The sequence below is a fragment of the Camelus bactrianus genome, chromosome 24, assembly GCF_048773025.1.
Source record: "Camelus bactrianus isolate YW-2024 breed Bactrian camel chromosome 24, ASM4877302v1, whole genome shotgun sequence".
In the NCBI taxonomy this organism is placed as follows: Eukaryota; Metazoa; Chordata; class Mammalia; order Artiodactyla; family Camelidae; genus Camelus; species Camelus bactrianus.
The window spans coordinates 7,874,816-7,896,658 of NC_133562.1; the positions used below are offsets into that span (position 1 = coordinate 7,874,816).

At 37.1% G+C, this 21,843-nt stretch overlaps 1 protein-coding gene across 18 annotated transcripts in view; it reads left to right on the forward strand.

The window, feature by feature from the left end:
• GREB1L (GREB1 like retinoic acid receptor coactivator) overlaps positions 1-21,843 on the forward strand; it is a 213,023-nt gene that overhangs the window by 100,428 nt on the left and 90,752 nt on the right. For 12 of the 18 annotated variants that reach the window (XM_074352557.1, XM_074352549.1, XM_074352538.1 and 9 more), the window contains exons 2-4: positions 5,313-5,420; positions 17,319-17,517; positions 17,743-17,940. In XM_074352557.1, coding sequence (XP_074208658.1) covers positions 17,361-17,517; positions 17,743-17,940 — 355 coding nt within the window. In that variant the 5' untranslated portion in view covers positions 5,313-5,420; positions 17,319-17,360. The remainder of the gene's footprint in view (positions 1-5,312; positions 5,421-17,318; positions 17,518-17,742; positions 17,941-21,843) is intronic. The other 6 variants (XM_074352540.1, XM_074352544.1, XM_074352539.1 and 3 more) reach the window with 4 other exon arrangements.

Consider the following 21,843-nt stretch of genomic DNA (forward strand, 5'->3'; position numbering starts at 1 on the left):
CCTACATTTTACATCCTCTTTGTACACTGGGAAGCATATGGACATAATTTTGACATAGAGAACTCATGCCTAGTGATAAAATAGTCTCCGTTTTTAAGGAGTAACTTCACTGTTTCACATAACTTCTGGGACCTATAATTCAATTTAAGTAACTGTTGACATTGTTTGGTGTTTATTTTACTAGAGGAAAATTGTATGTGTGTGATGCCAGTTATAGTACATATTTGATAACAAGGGTAGGATAAATCAGTTGAGTCATAAGGGTCTGTTATCGGTTTTTCAGGTCTTTTTGACCCAGGAGTCTGTGACCTGTGAAGTCTCCACTTTTTTGAGTTTGTTAAGATATTTTACAATGCAAGGATTTTAATTTAGATAAACACCACAGGAGGAAGTTGGCTGATGTAGCCCCAAATGTAAAGGATATCAAGGTATAAATTGGAAAACGTTTAAGAAGTCCTGACAACAGTCAACACGTGTGAGAAGAGGGAGGCTCAAGTTAAGGAAGTTTCTTTCTTTTTCAACTTATTACAACAAAGAGAACCTGAAATTTAACCTGGTATTTTCAGTGCTCTGATTACTTCAGCAGCATTCCCCTTTTTGAAAGAATTGCCAAGAAAATGTACTCAAATCTTGAGTTACAAACTGTTCTTGCATCTGATTGGAAGGGGCATATGAGTGGTTTGTAAGGTATTGCAGATCCAGAGCTGCACAAATGAAGGTTGAGACTTGGGGGGAGGGTTCGAGTCAGGGAAGGGAAGCTTCCTAGACATTACAGCTCTGTCCAGAGGCCAAATGGGAGATAAATCACTGCTGGCCACCTCTCTTATTATTGAAATGGTTCAGCCCTGGGGTTTAACTGAAGGACTTACAGGGTTTTGAAGTGCAAATAGGATGGTGAAGGGTAAACCTTTTTAGGGTTTCATTTTGATGGATTTTTTTCCTGTGTAGATTTCTGGCACTGACTGTGATCTGGAAGAGGCCCTGAAAAAAGAAAAGTTTCGTTTTGTTTTTGATCAATCAGGCAATAAGAACTTTCCACAGGGGTGTACTTTTCCTGCATGCAGTATCGATCCTATTGTGTTTAAAAGTCTGTCTTCTAATTGGGTCTTTTCTTGAGTTTCTGCAACGGAACTGTCATTTCAATGTCACATCTCTCTCGATATTAATGCCAAAGTTTGTGAGTGTTGAACGATGTGGTGCTTTTGGATCAGGAGTTTTCGGGGGATTACTTAGGGTCAGTGTGTATTAAACAAAGTTGTCTAGTTAAAGATCAAGTCCATATTAGAACAAGTCCTTTATATATTGATAAGCAGTCTATAATTACTTAATCTTTTCCCCATTGAGTTATATAATTGTATATATTCATTTAATTATTTTGCATCCATTATGTTTTGCCAGTATTAAAATAAAAACCAGGAAATTCTGAGATTGTGAAATATTTGTACTTATTTGTATAGATACACTGAAGTGTTTGAGGAAATAAGGGAGACATAAAAATGTTTAAGAGAAAGACATGTTGATTTATCAAGTTGAAAATTTTTCTTTTATCCCACAAATAATTAAAATGTAGGAGATAAAATATCCTTTAAAACTTATGGTTTTTTAGCCACGTAGGACTGAGAGGTATCATTAGTGACTCCAAAGAAAACTCATTGTAACTTAAAGGGTTTTTTGGTGCAAAAATTTTAAAGAAAAAATAAAATATGTGTATTAAAAAAAGTCATTGTAAATGCTGACATTTCATCTTAGAAATAAGGTTGACAAAACTTTTCCTGAGCATTTGGTTCTTTATTTCAGATTTAAAAGATATTTGTATCATTTACCCTGTTTAAAAATGATAATGTCTTTTGCCGCAGGAGAGTTCTGTGTTGCTAGATATCTGTTATAAAAGCGGGTTGTTAATCTCCATAATTGACATTGATCACACAATGTTCTTATTTGTCCTCCAAATCAGTTTTTGTTTTTCTGTGCTTCTAAATTATCCCTTCACTGTATTTATCTAAATGTTCATTTAAAATTAAATTTAAATGTTAGAGTTAAAATTTGCCTATAGCTGCTTGAAGATTTTTTAAATAAGATGCTTTAAGAAGTAAAAACAACAACAAAAAACTAGATGGCATCCTGCACATACAGCCTCTATGTCATTAGTTTGTTGCTGGGAGAAGTTAATATGACCTTTCCTTTGTTAAAAAAAAAAAGAGAGAGAGAGCGAGCGAGCTATAGTCCTTCCCAGAATCCTCTTGTTAACCGTCTCTTTAACCCAAGTTGGAAGTTGTCTGATGAATGAACGGTGAGCTTTCTTCATGAACTACACATATTGTTGACACTGTGTCACACGTTGCTTTTTGATTTCTAATGTGTTTTTAATTTGCAAAGCACGCATATGTCTTTCACAGCAGTAGAACCAAGCCAGCATGTCTCAGTCCAGTTACTGCTTTATGCAAACAAGATGAGTCAGGCTTGAGGATGCTGTATCATAAGCCTTAGGTTTACTGAAACACACATGTGAATGAATTTCACTTTGAATATTGTTGAATGAAGGAAGAGACTTGAGAAAGCTTTTTTTCTCTCCAAGAACTTCTCTTGCCTCTTGGCCAGTGAATTGCCCCAATATAAAAGTGTTGAGGGGGGAAAAGTGAGCTGCAGAGTGAAAAGGCAATCCACAAATAATCACTCTTTTCTGCCTTTGATTGTGTCAGATTTTTGTGTGTGTGTGGCAATTGTTTTCTTTTTCGCTTAGAAGAGGTTTATGGTCCAATGTCTGTCAAGTCAGCCCCTGTCTTAAGGCTGCAGTTGTATTTCTCTCTGGAGTTCCTAGAGGTGATGTTATCTTTTGTTCACTCAGCAGTGTGGTGGTTCCTGAGAGCATCTGTCACTTTAGGCATTACAAGATGGATGGGTCTCCAGTGAACTGCTGGTTGAAGCAAATGGTGAAAATAAGAAAAGACAAGAAAAGACAAGGGGTTTCAGGGTCTGCAGAGAGGGCAGACAACAAGGAAATACTGTTAGAAATCAAGAGTAAGCTGAGCAATAGAGGAAGAGAGAGCAAAAGATGGATCATATGTCATTTTATAAACATCTTGGAAACCAGAGTCTTGGGGTGGCTACCGTGATCTGAAGGGGACGTCTGCATCATGGTAAACAATTCTGTGCTTTGGATTTGCAAAATGTGCTTGGACATGATTTTAAAAAAAAGGTGTGGCAAAGGTGTCGGGAAATTACAGTGATAGGGAGTGTTTTATGTAAGAATTTTGTTGTTTGTAGACTTAGTCTTCTAAAATGTGGTAAAGATTTAGGAATTCTTTAATCTGTAAAATTTGTCCTTTATATATTTTTTTCTTCTTGCTTTCTTTCCTCTTTTCTTATTTTTTTTCCTTGTAAGCATTTAAACATCTGTAGATAAGAAAATGTTTGAAAAGTTTTAACCACATAACTGATATCCTTATTGTTTACTTCTTTGACAATTTTGCAGGGAAATTCTGAAAATTCTATGCTCATGCCTTAGGGAGGCTGGGGGCAGATATTCAGTTATTTTAAGTAAACTTCCACTTAATTTAATAGGCTCTTTGATGAAAGAAATATCGATTTGTGAGAACAAGGTGAAGATTTTGTATTATACTTAGAAATTCATTTTGTTGGTAAGAGTCAAAATTTGTGAATCCCAGATGATACAAAAGTCCCTCCTGTGGAAGAGAAGGAACAGGAAGGAGGTTGACCGGGGAGTAAGAAAGGGGTAAGGCAGGGGCTGGTATGTAGTCAAAAAAAAATGATTTTGTCAAACTTTTTGGCATTCGTCTATGAGAAAGACCATAGGTTGAAAGGCAAAGAAATCAAGATGATTAGAAGCTTTAAGCTATACAAATGGTGAAGTATCTTCCTTCTCTATGGGTGTAAATAATAGATGAAAGAGTAAGAGTGACAACAAAGGATCAGGTCGTTTAAGAGAATGTGTGCAGCCTGAATAGGGGTCCGTGGCCCGGGGCCAAAGGTCTTAGCTTTGAGTGTAATTAGAAGAAAATACAAAAATGTCATTACTAGCAGGTGAAGTGTGCAGCACGTGGCCAAAAATTAGCAATTTTAGACTCTGAAGCTATTGGAATTGGATTACTGACCTTTTTTTAAAATCATTAAGGTCCTTGTGGAGTCATACAGTTTCATTGGCAGTAATGCAGTTTGACCTTGCTGACCATATGGGGTAATGGTGGGTTTGGGTGTAGGGAGCAAGACTCCTGACTTACCAAAAGATGTCTATTTGTGAGTGGGTGAGTGCAAAATGCACGAGATTGAAAATCTGGGGCTTGTATTTTTAATTGTTCTTTTGCCTGAAGACATTCTTCTGACGGTAGGAGAGGTAAGATATTTTTATTTCACAATCTAAAATAGTTCTTTTCTCTCTTTCCCCTCTTTCAAGTTGGCATAAAACGAAAATAAAATGAAAACTTTTTAAAGAAAATATATGTTAATGTTACTTAAAATATTTTAGTGCCATAAATAGGCATTTTGAAATCAGTACATTCTTAGGAAAATCCTTTTATGTTCTTTATGGACATGGTAACAAAATAGAAACGCTTCTAAGTTACGTATAAAAATCAGCGACAAATAGTTTTTATTTCAGTTGATGCTTTATGACTGTATTTCCTATTTTTCCTGTGCAATTGTTCATATTGACCATAATCTACTTAATGAGGAGAATAATATGACCATTGCAATTTTCAACCAATTATATATAATTATTTAGTTTAATTTCTCCGAGGGATACGCTACTCAAAAGTGTAGGAAATAGTAGCTTTTTATTCTTTCAGGCTTTCTTCCCTGGAAATTATTAAAGCATTTGTTTCAAAAAGTAGAAAAATAATTTTAATCCTTATTAGTTATGTCTTAAGTTTTTGATAGTTCTTTGAGAAGATAAATTTTGGTCAAGCACTAGAGATTATAAAACTCAAACTCCTTAGGGTAAGAAATTACCTTCCCCTAATTTCATTCTTAAAAATGAAACTAGTCTCTGGGCTTTAAGCAAAAATGCAGACTTAACAGATTTATTCAACTTACATTTAGTGGGGGGAAATCTTAAGAACAGAAATTATTTTTGAGTATACAGAATGAGGTGTGATCACTTGAGGAGTACCCAAGAGGCAGGAATGTCTGTATTTGCCATTTATGACATATATAAAGCTGTGTAAGACTTTGATAATCCATTTCTAATTCGAATTTTTGTAGAATTGTGAATATTTAAATTACTATATTGTAGAATATAATGCATTTGGAAATTAACTCATGTCTTTACATACATATTACTTTTTATGTTTTTGCAGGTACAAAAAAGCTTTAAACAAGTAAAATCTAGGCAACAGGCTCCCTGAAGTGTTGACAGCCCAGCTTAATCATGAACGTGATTCAAAAATGTTAATAAACAAACCAAGGTATTGTACAATTATAATATGCTCCCCTTCCAAATTTTTCAAGATCAAAGTTTTTGGAATATATTTAGAATTTAAATAAAGCTGCTATCTTTGGCACTTAAACTGATGAAGCAGATATTTCTATGAGCTCCTCTCCTTCCATTTCCTCTCCTCCCAGCTCTCCTCTACCCTCCCCATCCTCCCCACCAAAAAAAACCCCAAAAAGACAAAACACTTTCTCAGCTTTAAGTTTTTTTTTCCTTACAACAGCCTGTGTTATATTTCCTACATATCTAAATTAAGACAATAAGAATTCAGTTCTTGATTCCTCTTTGTGGATTGTGGTTTTGTCTTTCAAGTTGTCTGAAAGAGAGACATCTAGGTTATTGGCCTCCGTAGAAAAACCGTATCTAGTGACCGCATGTATTTAAAGGTTTTAACCTATAACAGTACTCTGAGATGTATGTTTTAAAAGCTTTATGAAAATTTCATTTTTCTATTTCTGGAAGCCTTTTAATTTAGAAAGGAAAAAAGGTGACACTGTCCCCCTTTTCCCCTACTATGTCAAAGAAAATAAAAAGTTTGCTTAGAATTGAGAATTTAGGGATACTGTTTAGGTAACTCTTGTCTGTCAAGGCATAACCCAAGACTGGCTCCCTCCTTTTGGAAGTTACAACATGTTTAAATAGCCTCGCATTTCCAAGAGAGGCCAAAGATCTTTTCCTTTTTTATGACCCATCGTATCCTTTTGAGGCCAAAAAGAACAAGAGGGTCATTGCCACTTCAGCCCAGTCCCTGTTTGTTCCTTCGTGGTGAACACGCAGCTCCTGAAACCTAGGATTGGCCTAACATTTGGGCCTGGAACATCTGGAAAACGGTCCGAGAGGCAGCAGAGGAGACAGAGAGAGGGAGAACTGTTGCGTTTTGTTACACCAGGTGCTAGGAGGAAGCAACATTCGCCTTTTTGATATGGGAGGCAAATTCTGCGGGCCCTGGAGTTAGGCTTCAACAATTGAAGAGGTCAAAGGACAGCTGAGTGGGGTCAGTGAGACACCATGGGGTGTATTTTGTTACTTAGTAAAAGGAGCAGCCTCCTAAAACCTTAAAGGATTCTCTTGAAAATCTGTGTTGTGAAAAGGTTTTATGAGTCTCATGGCAAAAACTCCTGATTTATCTCAGGAATGCTTGCTTTTGTCTAATGGAAGGATAATCCTTACCAAATGTTGGCAACGACTATAAGAGTCAATATAGGTCTGAAAGAACAGTTAGGGTTTGTAGCGTACTTTGCCTTCCAACCTATTTATCATTTTAACCTTTGTCTCTCAGTGAAGAATTTTACACTATTGAAATATCACCTTTTTTTTTTCCTTGGAGGAGAAAGTGGCAGAGATTAGCGTGGGGAGAAGTAAGGAATGAGCCTACATTAATTTTAAAATTATTCTAAAAAGCTTTTTGGCTGACCCCAAAACTGGATATTATAAACCTTTAAAAACACCAAAACTTAACTCTGAAAAGTTCTTTAAATTTACGTTAACATGAAAAGGGAATAAATGGAAGTGTGCCATTTATTTTTGGATTACTGAAGTTTTTTTTTTAATTTAGTTGTCGGTTCCCTTTCATAGAAGTGCGTATCAGTTGATGAATAACCTTAAACCGTGTCTTTTTCTCAGACTGTTTTTCGCACATTTTGTAGTGGTAAGAAGAAAATCAATGTCAGAGTCAAGAATAGAGAATAAGAAAAGCAAATAGGATAAAGAGTTTTCTCTTTGAAAGGCAATAGGGAAAGGGGGGAAATCTGCATGTGGTGAGAACTCTCTTTGCCACACAGCCCCTGACTTCAAGATACCACCAAGTTTATGACCATGGATACTTTCGAAAGGTGTTGCCACCTGGCAGATAGGTAGTAAAAGGTAGAGGAATCCGGCAGTATTTTGATGTTCCAGTTTACACGCTATATAACATGTACACAGATACAGAGTGTGTGCAGTGCAGTATGTAAAGGGGAAAAGATAAAATGATAAGTAGTATAAAATACGCTTTGTTAAGCATTTTCTTGCTAATTTATGATTTACAATAAATCTGAATTAGTTGTGTGATTTTTTTCAATCCTTTTAAATACTTACTCAGTTTAAAGCCACGTGTACATAAACGTAAGGCTTAGCGGATCAGTGTGCTCTGTATCTATTTTCTCAAGGTTAAAGTGCCTTTCAACAACTAATTTAGAAACCTAAGGGTAGTGACTGATAATTGCCTAGAGAAAACCCACAGCTGTTTAAGTAGCATTGAAATTGTGGCAAAACTGACAAATACAATTAGCAATGTTAATAAGAAGATGGAAAGACAGGGGCAGATGACAGAGTGGAAAGATGAAGGTAGCGGGAGTCAACACATCCATATAAGAGCAGAATGTTCACAGTTGCTCTGAATTTCCAGTGCTTTTGCTTGTAAGCTGAGTCCCTCGTTTACTTCTCTCTGAACTACCAGCAGAATGGGTGTTTATAAATTAAATAATTCAGATCCGTGTGTTCAGTCCTTAACTCACATCTGATTTTGAGAGAAGACAGCAGCAGCAGCTAAGGCAAACAGTCAGATTTTGCCGATTCCAAGGCACAGTTTTATTCGTGGTGCTTTTTAAAGGTCGATTTTAAACGTATTTCTCTTTGACTGTAATTACAGTGAGTAGGAATTTCTTTACCTGTCTTTGCACCCTTATAATTCTTATTAGTCAACCACATACATTACAAAGGACATCAAAGCCCTGTTTCTGGATTTAGTGACCCAGTATTACCAAAACAAAACAAAACAAAAAAATCTGCAGAAGTCTTTAATGTGTTCTTACTAATTATGTTTTATCTGGTTAATGTTCATAGCCTGCTTTCCAAACAACTTCTTGGAAAAATTAAATGAGGATAGACAACTAAGAGAAACTAGGTGAATGTTATATGAAAAATGTTTAATCACCTGTGTTCTTTCCATTACACTTGGTAAAGCATCCAATGAAATTTGGGGAATTATTGTAGTAGCTTTTGAAATTCTATCCTGCATTTGGGAAATTGGTTTTTGCCTCTGGTGTTTTATGCAGATTTTAATGATTGTTTTGATAAATCCCCAGAAGTTTGTTCTTGGAAACCATAGAGACTCAATTCTCTGAATGTGGCAGCCTTGATGGATGTGGTAAGCCACACTTTGGAAGCATTTCTGGTTATTTAATGTTTTCTGTTCTGGATTATTGACTCTTCTCCCTGTTGAAAAATTGGTCCCTGGTGACATGGTAGAGGTCACACGTTGCCTATTATTGTTTTGTTTCTTTGATCTAACACAGGGGTTGCCTCTGGTAATTATACTAGTTCCAGAGAGTCTTGACGAGATGTGTTTATTTTACAGAAGAATTTCTGGTATTTCAAGGAAGAAAGTAAAAATTTCCAGTAGTAACACATAACCTCTTGTCACAAAGGAAAAATAGCATTGTCCTTTATCTTTGAATTATGACTGTTTTTGTAAAATCATTATGAAATTAGTTGGCATGTTACAGTCATTATTTCTATAGCAATTTAAGACATATTGTGTATCCAGAAGTATGTTGGTAAAAATGGTTCATTTTAGAATAAAGTTACTAGGGCTAGGTATTTATTTTAGTACTTGAAATACTTTTGACTTCAGAAACTGTCAAAAGAGTCACCCAGATTTAAAAGTACAGAACCATTAAAAGAGGTTGGAAATTTTGTCTTTTAATCTGCTTGCATTTTCTAAAGATTTGTAGCAAGGAGGGGGAATAAAAAAGAAAAAAGGAACACTTTTGTCTTGAATGCGTTAATTTTGTGCTTTTTTTGGAACGCGCTTGGAAAGAGATAATATCTCTTCAAACCCATTTAATGTATAATTGGATAAGACACAAAAAAGCCCAATGTATTTTTTTTTCCACTCAGCTCCAGTTGTAAACAAAATATTTTCCCCTAAACAATCACAATTTAATGGACGAGTCAGACAAATACTAGACCCAACTAATTATAATTAAGAGCAACAAATATCAATTAAAATGAATAAATAAAATGCAAAAAGTGTGCAAAAGAGAGAACCGTGAATATATGCTTGTTTTAAATTTTGAACTATAAACTCTTTGAGAACTTGCAGGAACCATGTTTGACTTCTCAGTCTCGGAGTCACATATTATCACTCTCATCAGTGAATATTTTTTAACAGAGAAAGGGCGTGTCAGCAGTAATGACTATAATAAGTAATTTTCTTATATGAAGTCAAAGAATATGATAGCTATACGGGACAATAATGATTTGTCTATATGATTGTAAAATTTCTTAATAAATGAATTGTATATACTACCAAATACCAGCTTTTGGAACTTTCACATTGGTGGTCATCTGTTTCTAGAACAATGAACCCAAATCTACTGCAGTGCCCAACACATACACGGAAGCACATCTTATTTTTCTTAGTGTCCTCAGTGTAGCACTAAGCTTAAAAAAAAAACCTACATATTACTTCCAGCATTTTCTGCACATTTGTTTTGCTCTATGTACTATTCTAAAAACATTGTATAAGTTTTATGTATTCTCACAAAAACCTATGATATTGATTGTGCTGCCCCATTTTACAGATGAGAGATGAAGAAACTTACCCAGTATCATTCAGGGTAATGGGTGCATGTGGGTCATGTGACTCCAGAACTTACGTGCTTAACCGCTTGAACAGTAGGATTTCTATAAATGCTGCCTGGCTGGGTGGATGATGATTAACCTCTGGAAAGTGGGTGACATCCATCTATCTATCTATCTATCTATCTATCTATCTATCTATCTATCTATCTAACTATACATCTATAGAGAAAAAGGTAACAAAAAACTGACAAGTTATAACAAGTTGTCTATTTATAGCACTGTACCTGGCACACATAAATTGTGCCTTAAAAAAAAATTCAAACCAAAACCAACTACATACACACACAAACAGAATGTGTCATCTTCACCTATTTTTTCTATTTCAGATAGCTTGGTTTAGTCTTGGGAAAAACACAACATGGACTTTTGAGTCTAAATTTTAACTTCAGCTCCTTCGCTTACAAGCTAGATGACCTTGGCACCTTGCAGAAACTGGATCGGTTGCTGTGCCCACCTGTCCCTCTTTCTGAATCTGCTTGTTGCCTTGTGCTTTCATTTAACCTGGCCCTCCATCCTAGAAATGGAAGCTAATTCTAGAGTTTTGGCAGAAATACATCCTAGGCAGCATGTGTGCTTCATATTGTCTCCAACGGGGAGGTACACGGTGTCTCGCTGCCTCACTTTCAGTGATGCTAAACTTGATCAGTGGTTTAGGAGGTAACGACCCGCTCCCTCCCCACCAACGTTTTATCTAATGGTTTCACTCATTCTCACTGCCTAGATGAATTTTGCATTAACGGTTTCAAAGTGGTAAGTTTAAAATTCTGTCCTTCTTTTTATATTTATTAATTGGAATTCTTCATTAAAAAAACAAAACAAAACAAAACAAAACAAAACCTCTCTCAATAACCAGGACTGTTTGGTTTCTTTGAAGGACAGGAAGAGCAGGATAAATGCTTCACTCGCTCTGTTTCCCTTTAGCAGAGTTCAATCAGATGCTTTGTTTTCGGGTTTTTTTTTTTTCCCCGAGAAGAGTTCTCTTTTTCTCCTTGAATAGCAAAATTAATTTGTGAGTTTTTATATTTTGAATATGTTTCAGCCCATTGCATTTATTCTCTTTTATGTTCAGTTTCTCTAATCTTTGGCCCATGGGAACGCTTCATGTTGATTCCTATGTCTTTTGACATAACCCGTTAGCCTGTGACGGTTTCTTTGCTTTCTGGCACAAGATGTTCAAGTCTCATTATGTATGTAGTTGTCGCTCAGTATCCGCTGGGGTATTGGTTCCATGACCTGTCACACATGGATACCAAAATCTGTGGATGCTCAAGTACCTTATATAAAATGGCTAGTACAGTTTGCCCTCCATATCTGCCAGGTTGTGCATCCTCAGATTTAAACCATCTGAGGATTGATTTTGCGGTTGGATGCAGAAACCCGTGGATACGGAAGGCCAACTATACGTGACTTTTTTTTTTAAATCAGCGATTTCCTTGTTCTTACTAGTCACTAACTGTGATGAAACCTTTTTAAAAATACTTTAAAAAATGAATGTTTATCTTCTCCAAATAGTTGGTATTAAAAGTCAACTTTTATTTATAGCCCAAGTGCAGTACCTTGAAAATATTTATACTTGGTCAAAAGAAGAGCTTGTTGAGAGAGATGGTTGGGTCAGTACAAGTGTACATAACTTGGGGAAAATAGTTTGGAGTCTTGAGCTAGAAGATAGTAGTAGAAACATCAGCCCTTAATGGGACAGTCTCAGCGTAAGCACTGGAATGAATCTTATTTTTCCTGCGCTCCTAAAGTACCAGCACTGTGTATGTGGGGGGGGGGGCGGGGGTTGACTTTGCAGATTCCAGTTGTTCTTACCATCTTTGTGAGTAATAAGTCTATTTTCAAGACTACTTGTTCAGGGATAGTCAGAGAGTTGGGATTAGCCCAGTTGCTCTATGATATTTTCCTTTTTGCTTATTGTGTTATAATGTTGTTCGTTACTTTAAAAATTAGAAGATGCCAGTAAGAAGAGAAAAGGAAGATCATTCAAAAACAATTCCACCATCAACAGATAAATATGACTGGTTTATTGTAGGTACTTTCTGGCTTTTTTTCCTGCTTGCATTGATATTTTCTTTACAAGGATAAACAACGTACTTATAAAATTTCTAGTCAATCTGTATCATTTTACCAACATTGTAATCTTTTGCTTGTGACTTCTGCCTACCTAAATGAAGTGTCCTGCCATGGATGAGAAGGGAAATTGCAATTAAATTGTGTTCACTTTTTAACAGCAGCAGCCTGGGCAATAAATGAAATCTAGCATTTCTTTTTACACTGCTGTGAGAAGGAAGGTAACACTCGCAGTTTCATTTCTTTTTATCATTTGACCTTTAGAAAACCTTTTCTTGTCTTTACTAAGAAAATTTAAACTTCTTTTAGAAAAGGGAAAGATTGGAGAAAAACAGGAAGAGTTATGTAAACATTCCTAACATTTTAGGAGGTTGATAAGAATGTTTTTGATTTCTAGATTTGCCATGTAATGAATTAAGGAAATGTGACTGCGTCTTCTAAAGTGGAAAGCAATGGGAAGAAAAAGAGTGTCGGCAAGAGAATTCCCCAAAGCAGGGACAATGATGCTAACTGCTCTTCTGCTTTGGAGTGGGGCAGGCCGTGCTTCCTCTCCTGTGTGTGTGCACAGCCAGCCTCCATACGCAGGGGTTCTGCATCCATGGATTCAATAATCCCGCTCATTGGGAGGGCCGGCTGGACTAGCCTTTTTATGTAAGGGACTCGAGCATCCGCGGATTTTGTTATCCACCGGAGTCCTGGAACCAATCCCCCAAAGTTACCCAGGGGTAATCTACTTCTTCTTTGTGAAGGAGTTTATACTTGGTTCATCTTTGCCTTTCATCTAACACTGACAGTGAGGTTTGGGGTTTTTTTTAATTGAGGGGAGAGGTGGTGGTTTTATTTTGTTTCAGTTTTTCAAATTGTCGCTTGGCTTTATGCATATTGGCCCCATATCCTGTATTAAAACGCCCTTTTCGGCCTTGTCTTGCAGCCATGATAAATGTAGACAAGGACAAATCAGCAAACAAAAAAACAAATCTTCTTCCTTGATTTACTTACTTACTTATTTGTTTGTTTGTTTTTTATTGTTTGTTGTTTGTTTGTTTGGGGGCCTGGCTTGCCTTGGCAATTTAGTAATACTTCACAGAGTCTCCATTTATCCAATTAGGTCATCACTGTAGGTGTTTTAAGAACCGGATGGCATCCGTGATTAGATAGCCTAAGACAGCTGGTGTTGTAGACAAAGTGATTAGCTTGCACCCCTGTCTTGGCCATTGGGCAAGTATGACCTTGGGCAAGTTCCTTAACTTCTCCAGGCCTTGGTTCTCCTAAAAGTGAGAGCAGTAATAGTAAGTTTCCCATGTTGCTGTTTTTATAATGGTTCAAAGAAGAATGCTTTCTTTCACACTTCTTGACAATGACAACAACTGTTGCTGCCACCATCGCCACTGAGACCACTACCAGTCATAGTAATAAGGACCACAGCAGTTATATCAACCGCCTGCTAGATGCCTGCCGTCGTGACAGGTGCTTCACGCATAGCTGAACATTTGAAAAATCGGAGTATTGTACATATTCAGAAATCTGATCTCGTGCTTTAATTGTAGAAAGTCTTTGGGGAGTTAAGTTACAGGAAAATTTTCTCCTTGTCCCCTATGTACTTAATAACTACTGTAAAAGTCATTCCTGCATTAATAATACAGTAATTATTAACCATGTAGCCACTGACAAAAAGGGAGTGAAAACACTCCCTCAAGGTGTATTGCTTCTCCTTTCCACCTCCAACAGGAGAAGAGTTGAGGAAGGGCATGGAGGGGTCCGCAGGCACCTGTTTGCCAAGCTACCCTTTCCCTTACTGCTGCAGCCCTGATTCCTAAAGCCACTAGTGATGGAAGCTGCCTGCTCTACTCTGCCCTTTTTCTTTTGCCTTTCTTTCTGTAGAGAAGGGGCAAGGCTAGAGCAGAAAGGCACCAAACCAAAATGTCGCGGTGGTTTGTATTGGATCCCACTTGCATTCTGAGCAATTAATTAGTGGTGCAGAAAGAGCTCATACTGTGCGCCATCCTTTTCTTAGAGATTTCCTCAGTAGCCCAGGGGTGACTGTTAGCATCTCAGAAGTCTGTAGTGCTATAACAAAACATTTAATATAGTTTTCCCTTGTGTAGTTTCACAGTAATGAAAGAAAGCATGGAAAAAGCAATATAATGCAACCTCACAAACTTAATGTCAGCCAGATACATAAAATATGTATGTATGTATGGAAACCACAAGTCTGCTTCCTTGTTGTATTTCATTTAACAACTGATTCTAAAAAGTACTTCTCCATTTTCAGACCTGCAGTTAGATTTATTCACATTGATTTCAGTGGGATGTTATGCCATCTTGGGCACTGGGGGCTCTTTGAGATTCAGAGAAAAGGAAGGCTGGTAGTCTAGGTGGATAAGGCCAACAATGTCAGTGACTCTAAATATTACAGCATATGACATTAAGAATACATTGCACTAAAAAGGCTTCTTCCTTTGAACTCTGCCCTTCTTTGGGTAGCATCTAACTGTCAAGGGAAGAACTTCACACTCAGCACTAAAGAAGTCTGGGGTCAGTTTTGAAATTCTTCACATTATCATTATCTTTAAAAATGCCCGGTTATGTTTTCATCTGGAATAGCCAGCCACTTCTTTTTACTCTCCCAAGGCTGTTCCTTAAGTACATCCCTTTGTCTTCATCTGAGTATTGCTCAGGTTTATGCTTCTGTAGGACTATGTGTATCTTCTGTGATGGTGAAACTCGATCACCCATTTTTAATGTTGATTTAATATTTTCAATCAGCACAATATTTATTTGACGTATCTGTTGTATTACTCCTTAAACTATGTCTACATTGACGGGACTCAGATTATGCAGTCCTCCTTGTATAACTGGGCTCTTCTTTAATTCAACTAAAAAGATCTCTTGGAGAATGTAGGTTTTCAAGGTTTTCAAGGATGAAAGGAAGATAACTTGTTGAACAGGTAATAGATTAAGAAGAGGCAAGATTTCCAGGCATTTGGTGCTCTGGAGAAAGGCTAAAGGTCCACCTTTGAAGTTATTCCATTGTTTTCCACGGATAAGAAATCCCATGGTTGATGGTGCTAGCCCCTGGCATTTTTCTCCCTTCAGTGAAGAAGAAGGGTGAAATGGCCATCGGATTTTGACCTAGGTGCATAAACTAGTGACACAGCATGTTTCTCTTCCAATCCCCACCCTGTTTTGATCATGCGTGGTTCTGTTGAAAAATAAATTGCCTTTTGAGCTTTAGAAAAATTAAATGTTTATAGTTGTTTGTACTGGTGGGATTTTATGAGCTTGGACAAAAACTTGGTATTTCAGGAAAATTTCATTTGATGGGCTTTGTTGATTTTCTTCCACGTACAACTTTGATTGAGTATCATACATATACTTTGGGATATGTACTCGTTGTAAGAAAGAACTTTGTAATTTTTTCCAGCTTTATTGAGATGTAATTGATATACAACATTGTATTCGTTTTAGGTGTGCAGCATAGTTGTTTGATATTATTATATATTACAAAATTATGACTACAATTTGTTTAGTTAACATTTATCACCTCACATATTTACAAAATGTTTTTTTTCTTGTGAAAAGGAACCTAGTAATTTAAACCCATAGCATTTGGTTTCTTATTATCTACTGTGAGAAAGGTTGCCAAAATGTGATTCCAGCTTTTCCTCCAAATCATGGGAATTTCTAGCAAAGCTTTGATAAACTGAGACACTCTGATGGTAATCTCTGTATACTATTCACTGATACCAGGAATTGTGTAAGAAGCCTATGTATAGAGGCTATGCTATATATTGAGCCCGATGCGTGATCAGGGTCCTCTCAATCAGTTCTCCAGGAAGGCAATCAGAGTTGGAGTTACAGATGAAATTTAATACCTACCCCTCTCCTTGATGGGATAAGTGAAACTAAGATATTCTCAAAATTGCAGGAGATTTACCCAACTTGAAGAGTGCAGGATTTATCATTTGGATATTGAGTTCTGACCTTTACCAGCTGGGTGATAGTAGGAAAGTCATTTGGCTTCTTCAAGCCTTAGTTTTTTCATCTGTGAAATGGGAAGAGGTCATACCTACTTCAGAATACTGAGAGTTAAATAAAATAACTTTTAGAAGTGCTTTGTAGACTGTCCAGCTCAACAGTTCTCAGAGTCTTCACTTCATAATCCCTTTATATGCTTAAAAAGAACTGAGTTTTGTCTATGTGGATTATGTTTATTAGAAATTAAAACTAAGAAAATTTCAAAATATTTATTAATTTTATAATTTAAGAATAAATCCATTATATATCAATGTAACATTTTATGAAAATAACTGTATTTTCCCAAAAAAATGTTAGCGAAAAGAGTAGTCTGTCTGCTTCTGATTCAGTCTGTTGCAATATCACACATCATATACCCTCTGGAAAGTTCCACTGTACACATATGAGAAGAAGAATGAAAAAGGCAAATACCTAGTAATAGTTTGTGAAGAGTCTTGACATCATGGACCCCAGAAAGGGCCTTGGGGACCTCAGAACACACTTTGAGAATCGTTGGTATAGCCAGTATAGTAAAGGCGGCTGCTTCAAAATTTCCTGTTCTATACTTTCGTAAAGGGTACCAAGTAAGATTGTGATTCAGACTAAGCAAAATGTTTTTCAAATAAACACTAATAATACACAAACAAGTTCTTTGAGTTTATAAAGCTCACATCTTGCTTTCAGAAATTTGTCAATTAAATGTACTGTCACACATCTTTCATTTGTTTTTCCAGAGAAGAATCTTTTCCCCCCTAAGACAGTAAGATCTTAGTAGAGAAAGAAATAATTTGACATTTGCTCTGAAACCACCGATAGTGTCCCTGTGGGGTCATGGTAGCCTACCAGTTTAAGGGGGAGGCGTGGCCCCACTGTCGCCACTTTGGGCTCCATGACTGACAGGTCAGTCTTGATTTACTGGTTGGAGAACCTTGACTTAAAGCATTTATTATGGTTTGATTCCCAGATACAAGCTCCCTTAAAGGGGCTTTTTGAAATGGGTTTAGACAGTAAAGACAAGAAGCAAAAGTGACATAACAGATAAATTGATAAGTTGTCTTAAGTTTAGGTAAAGTTCATACAGTCTTAGCAAGGTATATGGATAGAGTTTGTATCAGCTATATGTGTGCTTTGCAGACATATTGCCCTCTAATTCTATCAGTTTTCTCCTTTCTTTCTCTTTCTTTGAGGGGTGGTGTAGACCATGGGGAATTCATATGCTGGGCAACTGAAATCTGCTCGATTTGAGGAAGCCCTCCACAACTCCATAGAAGCCTCTCTCAGATGTAGTAGTGTGGTCCCACGGCCAATTTTTTCCCAGCTGTACTTGGACCCTGACCACCATCCTTTCTCATCTGCAGGTAAGTTTCTCGATCCCACACATTCTAGGCTCCTTTTTTTAAAAATGGGAATTCCAAGTTTGGGGACCTCTGAAATAAATGGGTTAAATGTTAGCCAACGCCAGTCTCCCTGTCCTCAGCTATCTTTCAGAACTATGAATTTTTCTTTGGTAATTTTCCCACAAGTATTTTTAAATTATTATTGTTGTTGTTGTTAAATTAGCTATGGTTTATTTGCTTACCCAGATGTAAAACCCAAGGTGGAGGATCTGGATAAAGATTTGGTACACCGCTACACTCAAAATGGAAGCCTGGATTTTTCTAACAATCTAACAGTTAATGAAATGGAAGATGACGAAGATGATGAAGAAATGTCTGATTCAAATAGCCCACCAATCCCCTATTCACAAAAACCTGCCCCAGAAGGATCTTGCACTACAGATGGTGGGTTTCCTTTTCCTTCTTTTTTTTCAATTCCTCTAATATTGTCTGGCTAGTTTCCAATCATTGCTTGTGGTGCTCAAGGCTGGAAACCAGTAATTACAGAAAGGAATGAGGAATGCTTATGCTCCCGCTCACATATCACCTGTGACTTCATAGCAGGTGTCTATTAAGAAAGACCAGCATTTATCACCCCATCTTATAGATGAACAGACTGAAATTCACAGCAGTTGAATGACTTCTCTGATGGTATGTGGCAAAGGCAAGCCTAGACTTAGGGCAGGACTTTTTCAGTCCTCCCAGTGCTTCCTGCAAGAATGCTACTATTTTAGGAACTTTTTTTCTTTTAGTCTTCTCTCTTCCTAATTCTTTCTGTTCCACTCTCAAAACAATAACAGAGATATCAGGTGTTGTATATTTATCTCTTCCATTTATTTTGAACATTCATCCAGTATATTGTTATCTAATAGAAGGTTAAAATGTACATACTCCAATAATCCGAGTTTATTTATTTTTGTCAACCTTCTCTTCCACCAAGGCTTTAACCACGCTTTTAATTAGAAAATCCTACATACAGCATTTTCAGTATTTCATAGTTTTGATGATGTGACAAATTATACCCTCTTCCCTCCATTTAGTGGTTTACAGTGCTGTTTTCTGGCTGTCCCAGCCTAATTAGTAATTAGTTCATAATTTAATAGTTCATAGTTTTTCCATAGCTTTTTCCATTTGCTCATTCTAAGATCTAAGTTCTAAGTATCCTCTCACTCAAAGGCAGAACAGCCCTGAAATTTTCCTTATGAAAATGACAGTGAAATAGGGCAATATAGTGCCTGGATTTGTTTTGGCATACCACCTTCCCTTCATGGGAAATCTTCTATTTACCTAAGACTTAAAGGAAGGTAAAGCTATTTTTAGAGGCAATTTAGATAAGCAGATACTTAACACCTGATGGGCTTCTGGGGGGTTGCCATTCAGATGTAAATTTTGGTTGCTAATTTCTTATGTAAATTATTGGAACAGTGTAGGTTCCTACCCTGCTGTGAGGCACTTGATTGTCTGAAGGGGTAAAGGGCCACCAAATTTTAGGCCTCCAAACACTGCTTTGCTTACTTTAGTTTGTGTTTACAGCTGTTTCAGTAAACTTTCCCCTCCCCCATTTAGATTACTCTGTAACCTTCAAGTTGGAGATAATTGGAGAATGCAAATCTGGTTCTGTGAAGTGAAAACCTTGGCTATTTTCTTAAGGAAATGTAGATGAGGCTGACAAAGAAGGGACCCGAACTCTGACTCCTTTTTAAAATTAAAATCAAAAGTCTTGGTCTTAAGGCAGCATTTCAGTATTGCTCTCAGAAAATGAAACTATCTGGGGGCAAGTTTGTCAAATAAATGGTTATTTGTATGCCCCCCTCAGTAAGTATCTTTCTTTCCTTGTGTACAGTGAACAGGCTCCCGCCCGTCCTTCCTTAGGGCACTCTTTCCCAGGCTTTCCAGTAGCCTCTACAAGAAAGATCCTAGTTTTCTTTCCGCAGAAGTTCAGGTGTAATTTAAAATTACCTTACAGGGGAGTAGTAAGGTTTCCTTTCATTTTGTTTGAGGTTTTAATTCATATTTAATATATGATCTTTATTATATTAATATTCTAATGCATTTCTAATAGTGCAGAAATAGAACTACCTCCTACACCAGGTATTTGGATCCGAATTGAAATATAATCACATTTCATAAATTCTTTAGCTACTTCTTTACAGACACACCGACCTTATTTTCAAACTTAAAAAAAAAACGAAATTAAATATTGCTCTTTCCATAATGTTTTTTTTTTCCTTAACTGGGGATCCTTGATGATATATTTTGTGTATAACTACATGACCTGAATCCCAAAAGTGAAGGTTTAGAGGAAATAGTACAGACCCTCGGCAGATGAACGTATTCTCAGAATAACTTACAAGCTAAACTTAAGGACTTTCCCTTGACTTTGCAACCATTATTGGCCTTGGATTGCCTTCTTCTTGACCCTGTTCTTGGACCTGGCCTTACCTTCTCTTTCTCTCCTATTCGCTTTCCTCTTAATGAAATTGCCTGTGTGGCTTGTGTTGGTGAGTAACTAGAAGCTGAGAAGATAAAATAAAACATTTAAAAAATAGACTTCTTTTTTTTAGAAAGAACAGTTTCAGATTTACAGAAAAATTGAGAAAATAGTACAGAGTTTCTGTGTATCCCTGCAGTTTCCCCTGTTGTTAGCATCTTAACATTATTATTCACTTTAATGATAATTAAAGCCCATAGTTCATTTAGGTTCTTTACTTTTTACCTGATGTCCTTTTCACCTAGTCCCACCCAGGATACTACATTAGATTTAGCTGTCATGTCTCTTTAGGCTCCTCTTGGCTGCGGCTGTTTCTCAGACTTCCCTTGTTTCTGGTGACCCTGACAGTTTCAGGGATTGCTGGTCAGGCATATTCTAGGAGACCTTGTATCGGAATTTGTCTGATGTTTTTCGCCTGATTAGACGGGGCTTATGGCTTCTAGGGAGGAAGATTACAGAGGTAAAGTACCATTTTGTCATACTGTATCAAGGTTACCTGCTCTCAACATGGTTTATGACAGTTGATGTTGACCTTGATCACCTGGCTGAGATACTGTTATCTCCACTCTTGCCCCGCCCCCGCTTCCATACTGTGGGAGAAAGTCACTGCGCTCAGCCCACACGTAAGGAAGGGGGAGTTATGCTCCATCTCCTGGAGGGCAGAGTATCTACCTAAATTATTTGGAATTCTGCTGCATGGAAATGTGTCTCTTCTCCCCCATTTATTAATTTATTCAATTATTTATTTATATCATTATATGCTCATGGATATTTATTTTATGTTTTGGATTGTAATCCAATATTACTTTATTTTATTTTCTTGCTGAAATTTTTCCAGTTTTGGCCATTGGGAGCAATGTCAGGTGGTTCCTGTGCCCCTTTTATATACTCCCATCATTATGGGGTTTTTAGCATAAAATAGGACATTTTCTCTTTTCATTGTCACAAGTGCTTTTTGAAAAAAATTTTTAAGAAGAGGAGGTTTGCCCCTTCCTATGAGAAAACTAGAGTCCAGGCATTGTTTAATAATTATTACTTTTGACCTCTAGGTGTCCTCATATCATAAATGAGAAAACCTTCAAAGGCTGTGGTACTGAAAGCTATCTGTGTAGTTTTTATTATACCACACAAATCACCCTGAAATCACCTTTCTTCCAGAGAAAAATCCTGCTTTCTTCAGATATTTTCCACACTGTGCCTTCCCTACCCCTGTTTAGCCTGGAACCAAAATTATACTTTCTCTCCTTAATTTCCCTTTGGCTGCACTGTATTGCTTTGAGAATGCTCATCAGAAACTTCACTCTGTAATCACGCGACACCTTTGTGGCTTGCAAAACCATGAATTTTAAGGATTCGTTAGCAAGCATGAGCTAGGTGGATGCCAACACAGCCCATGGCTGACAGGAGCTAGTGTGTCAAGCGACCCCTGGGATTCAGCCTAGAAAGTCAGGTGATGAGACTCAGCAAAGATAGGCAAGAAGAAGCTGTAGGAAAGTGTCCTCCATCAGCCCAGGGAAGTGAAGCATTCTGCGAGTCAGAGTGATGTAATGAGGAAGAAGGAGCCTCTGACCTGGAGTCAAGAGACGTGGGAACTTCCAGTCCTAACTCTTGGAGTTGCAGGGTACTTGACCTTGGGCCATGTTCTTAACCTTTCTGGGCCCTAGGTTCCCCATTTACCAACCAAAGAGATTGAGGTTGAGTGTTACCTAGTCTCTGACTCAAAAATCTCTCTTAATACATCATCTTTTGAACCCCTTAGGAATTTAAAAACTAATTCTGTCATTGTATGGCGTCTATGATAGAGAATTAATTTTGAG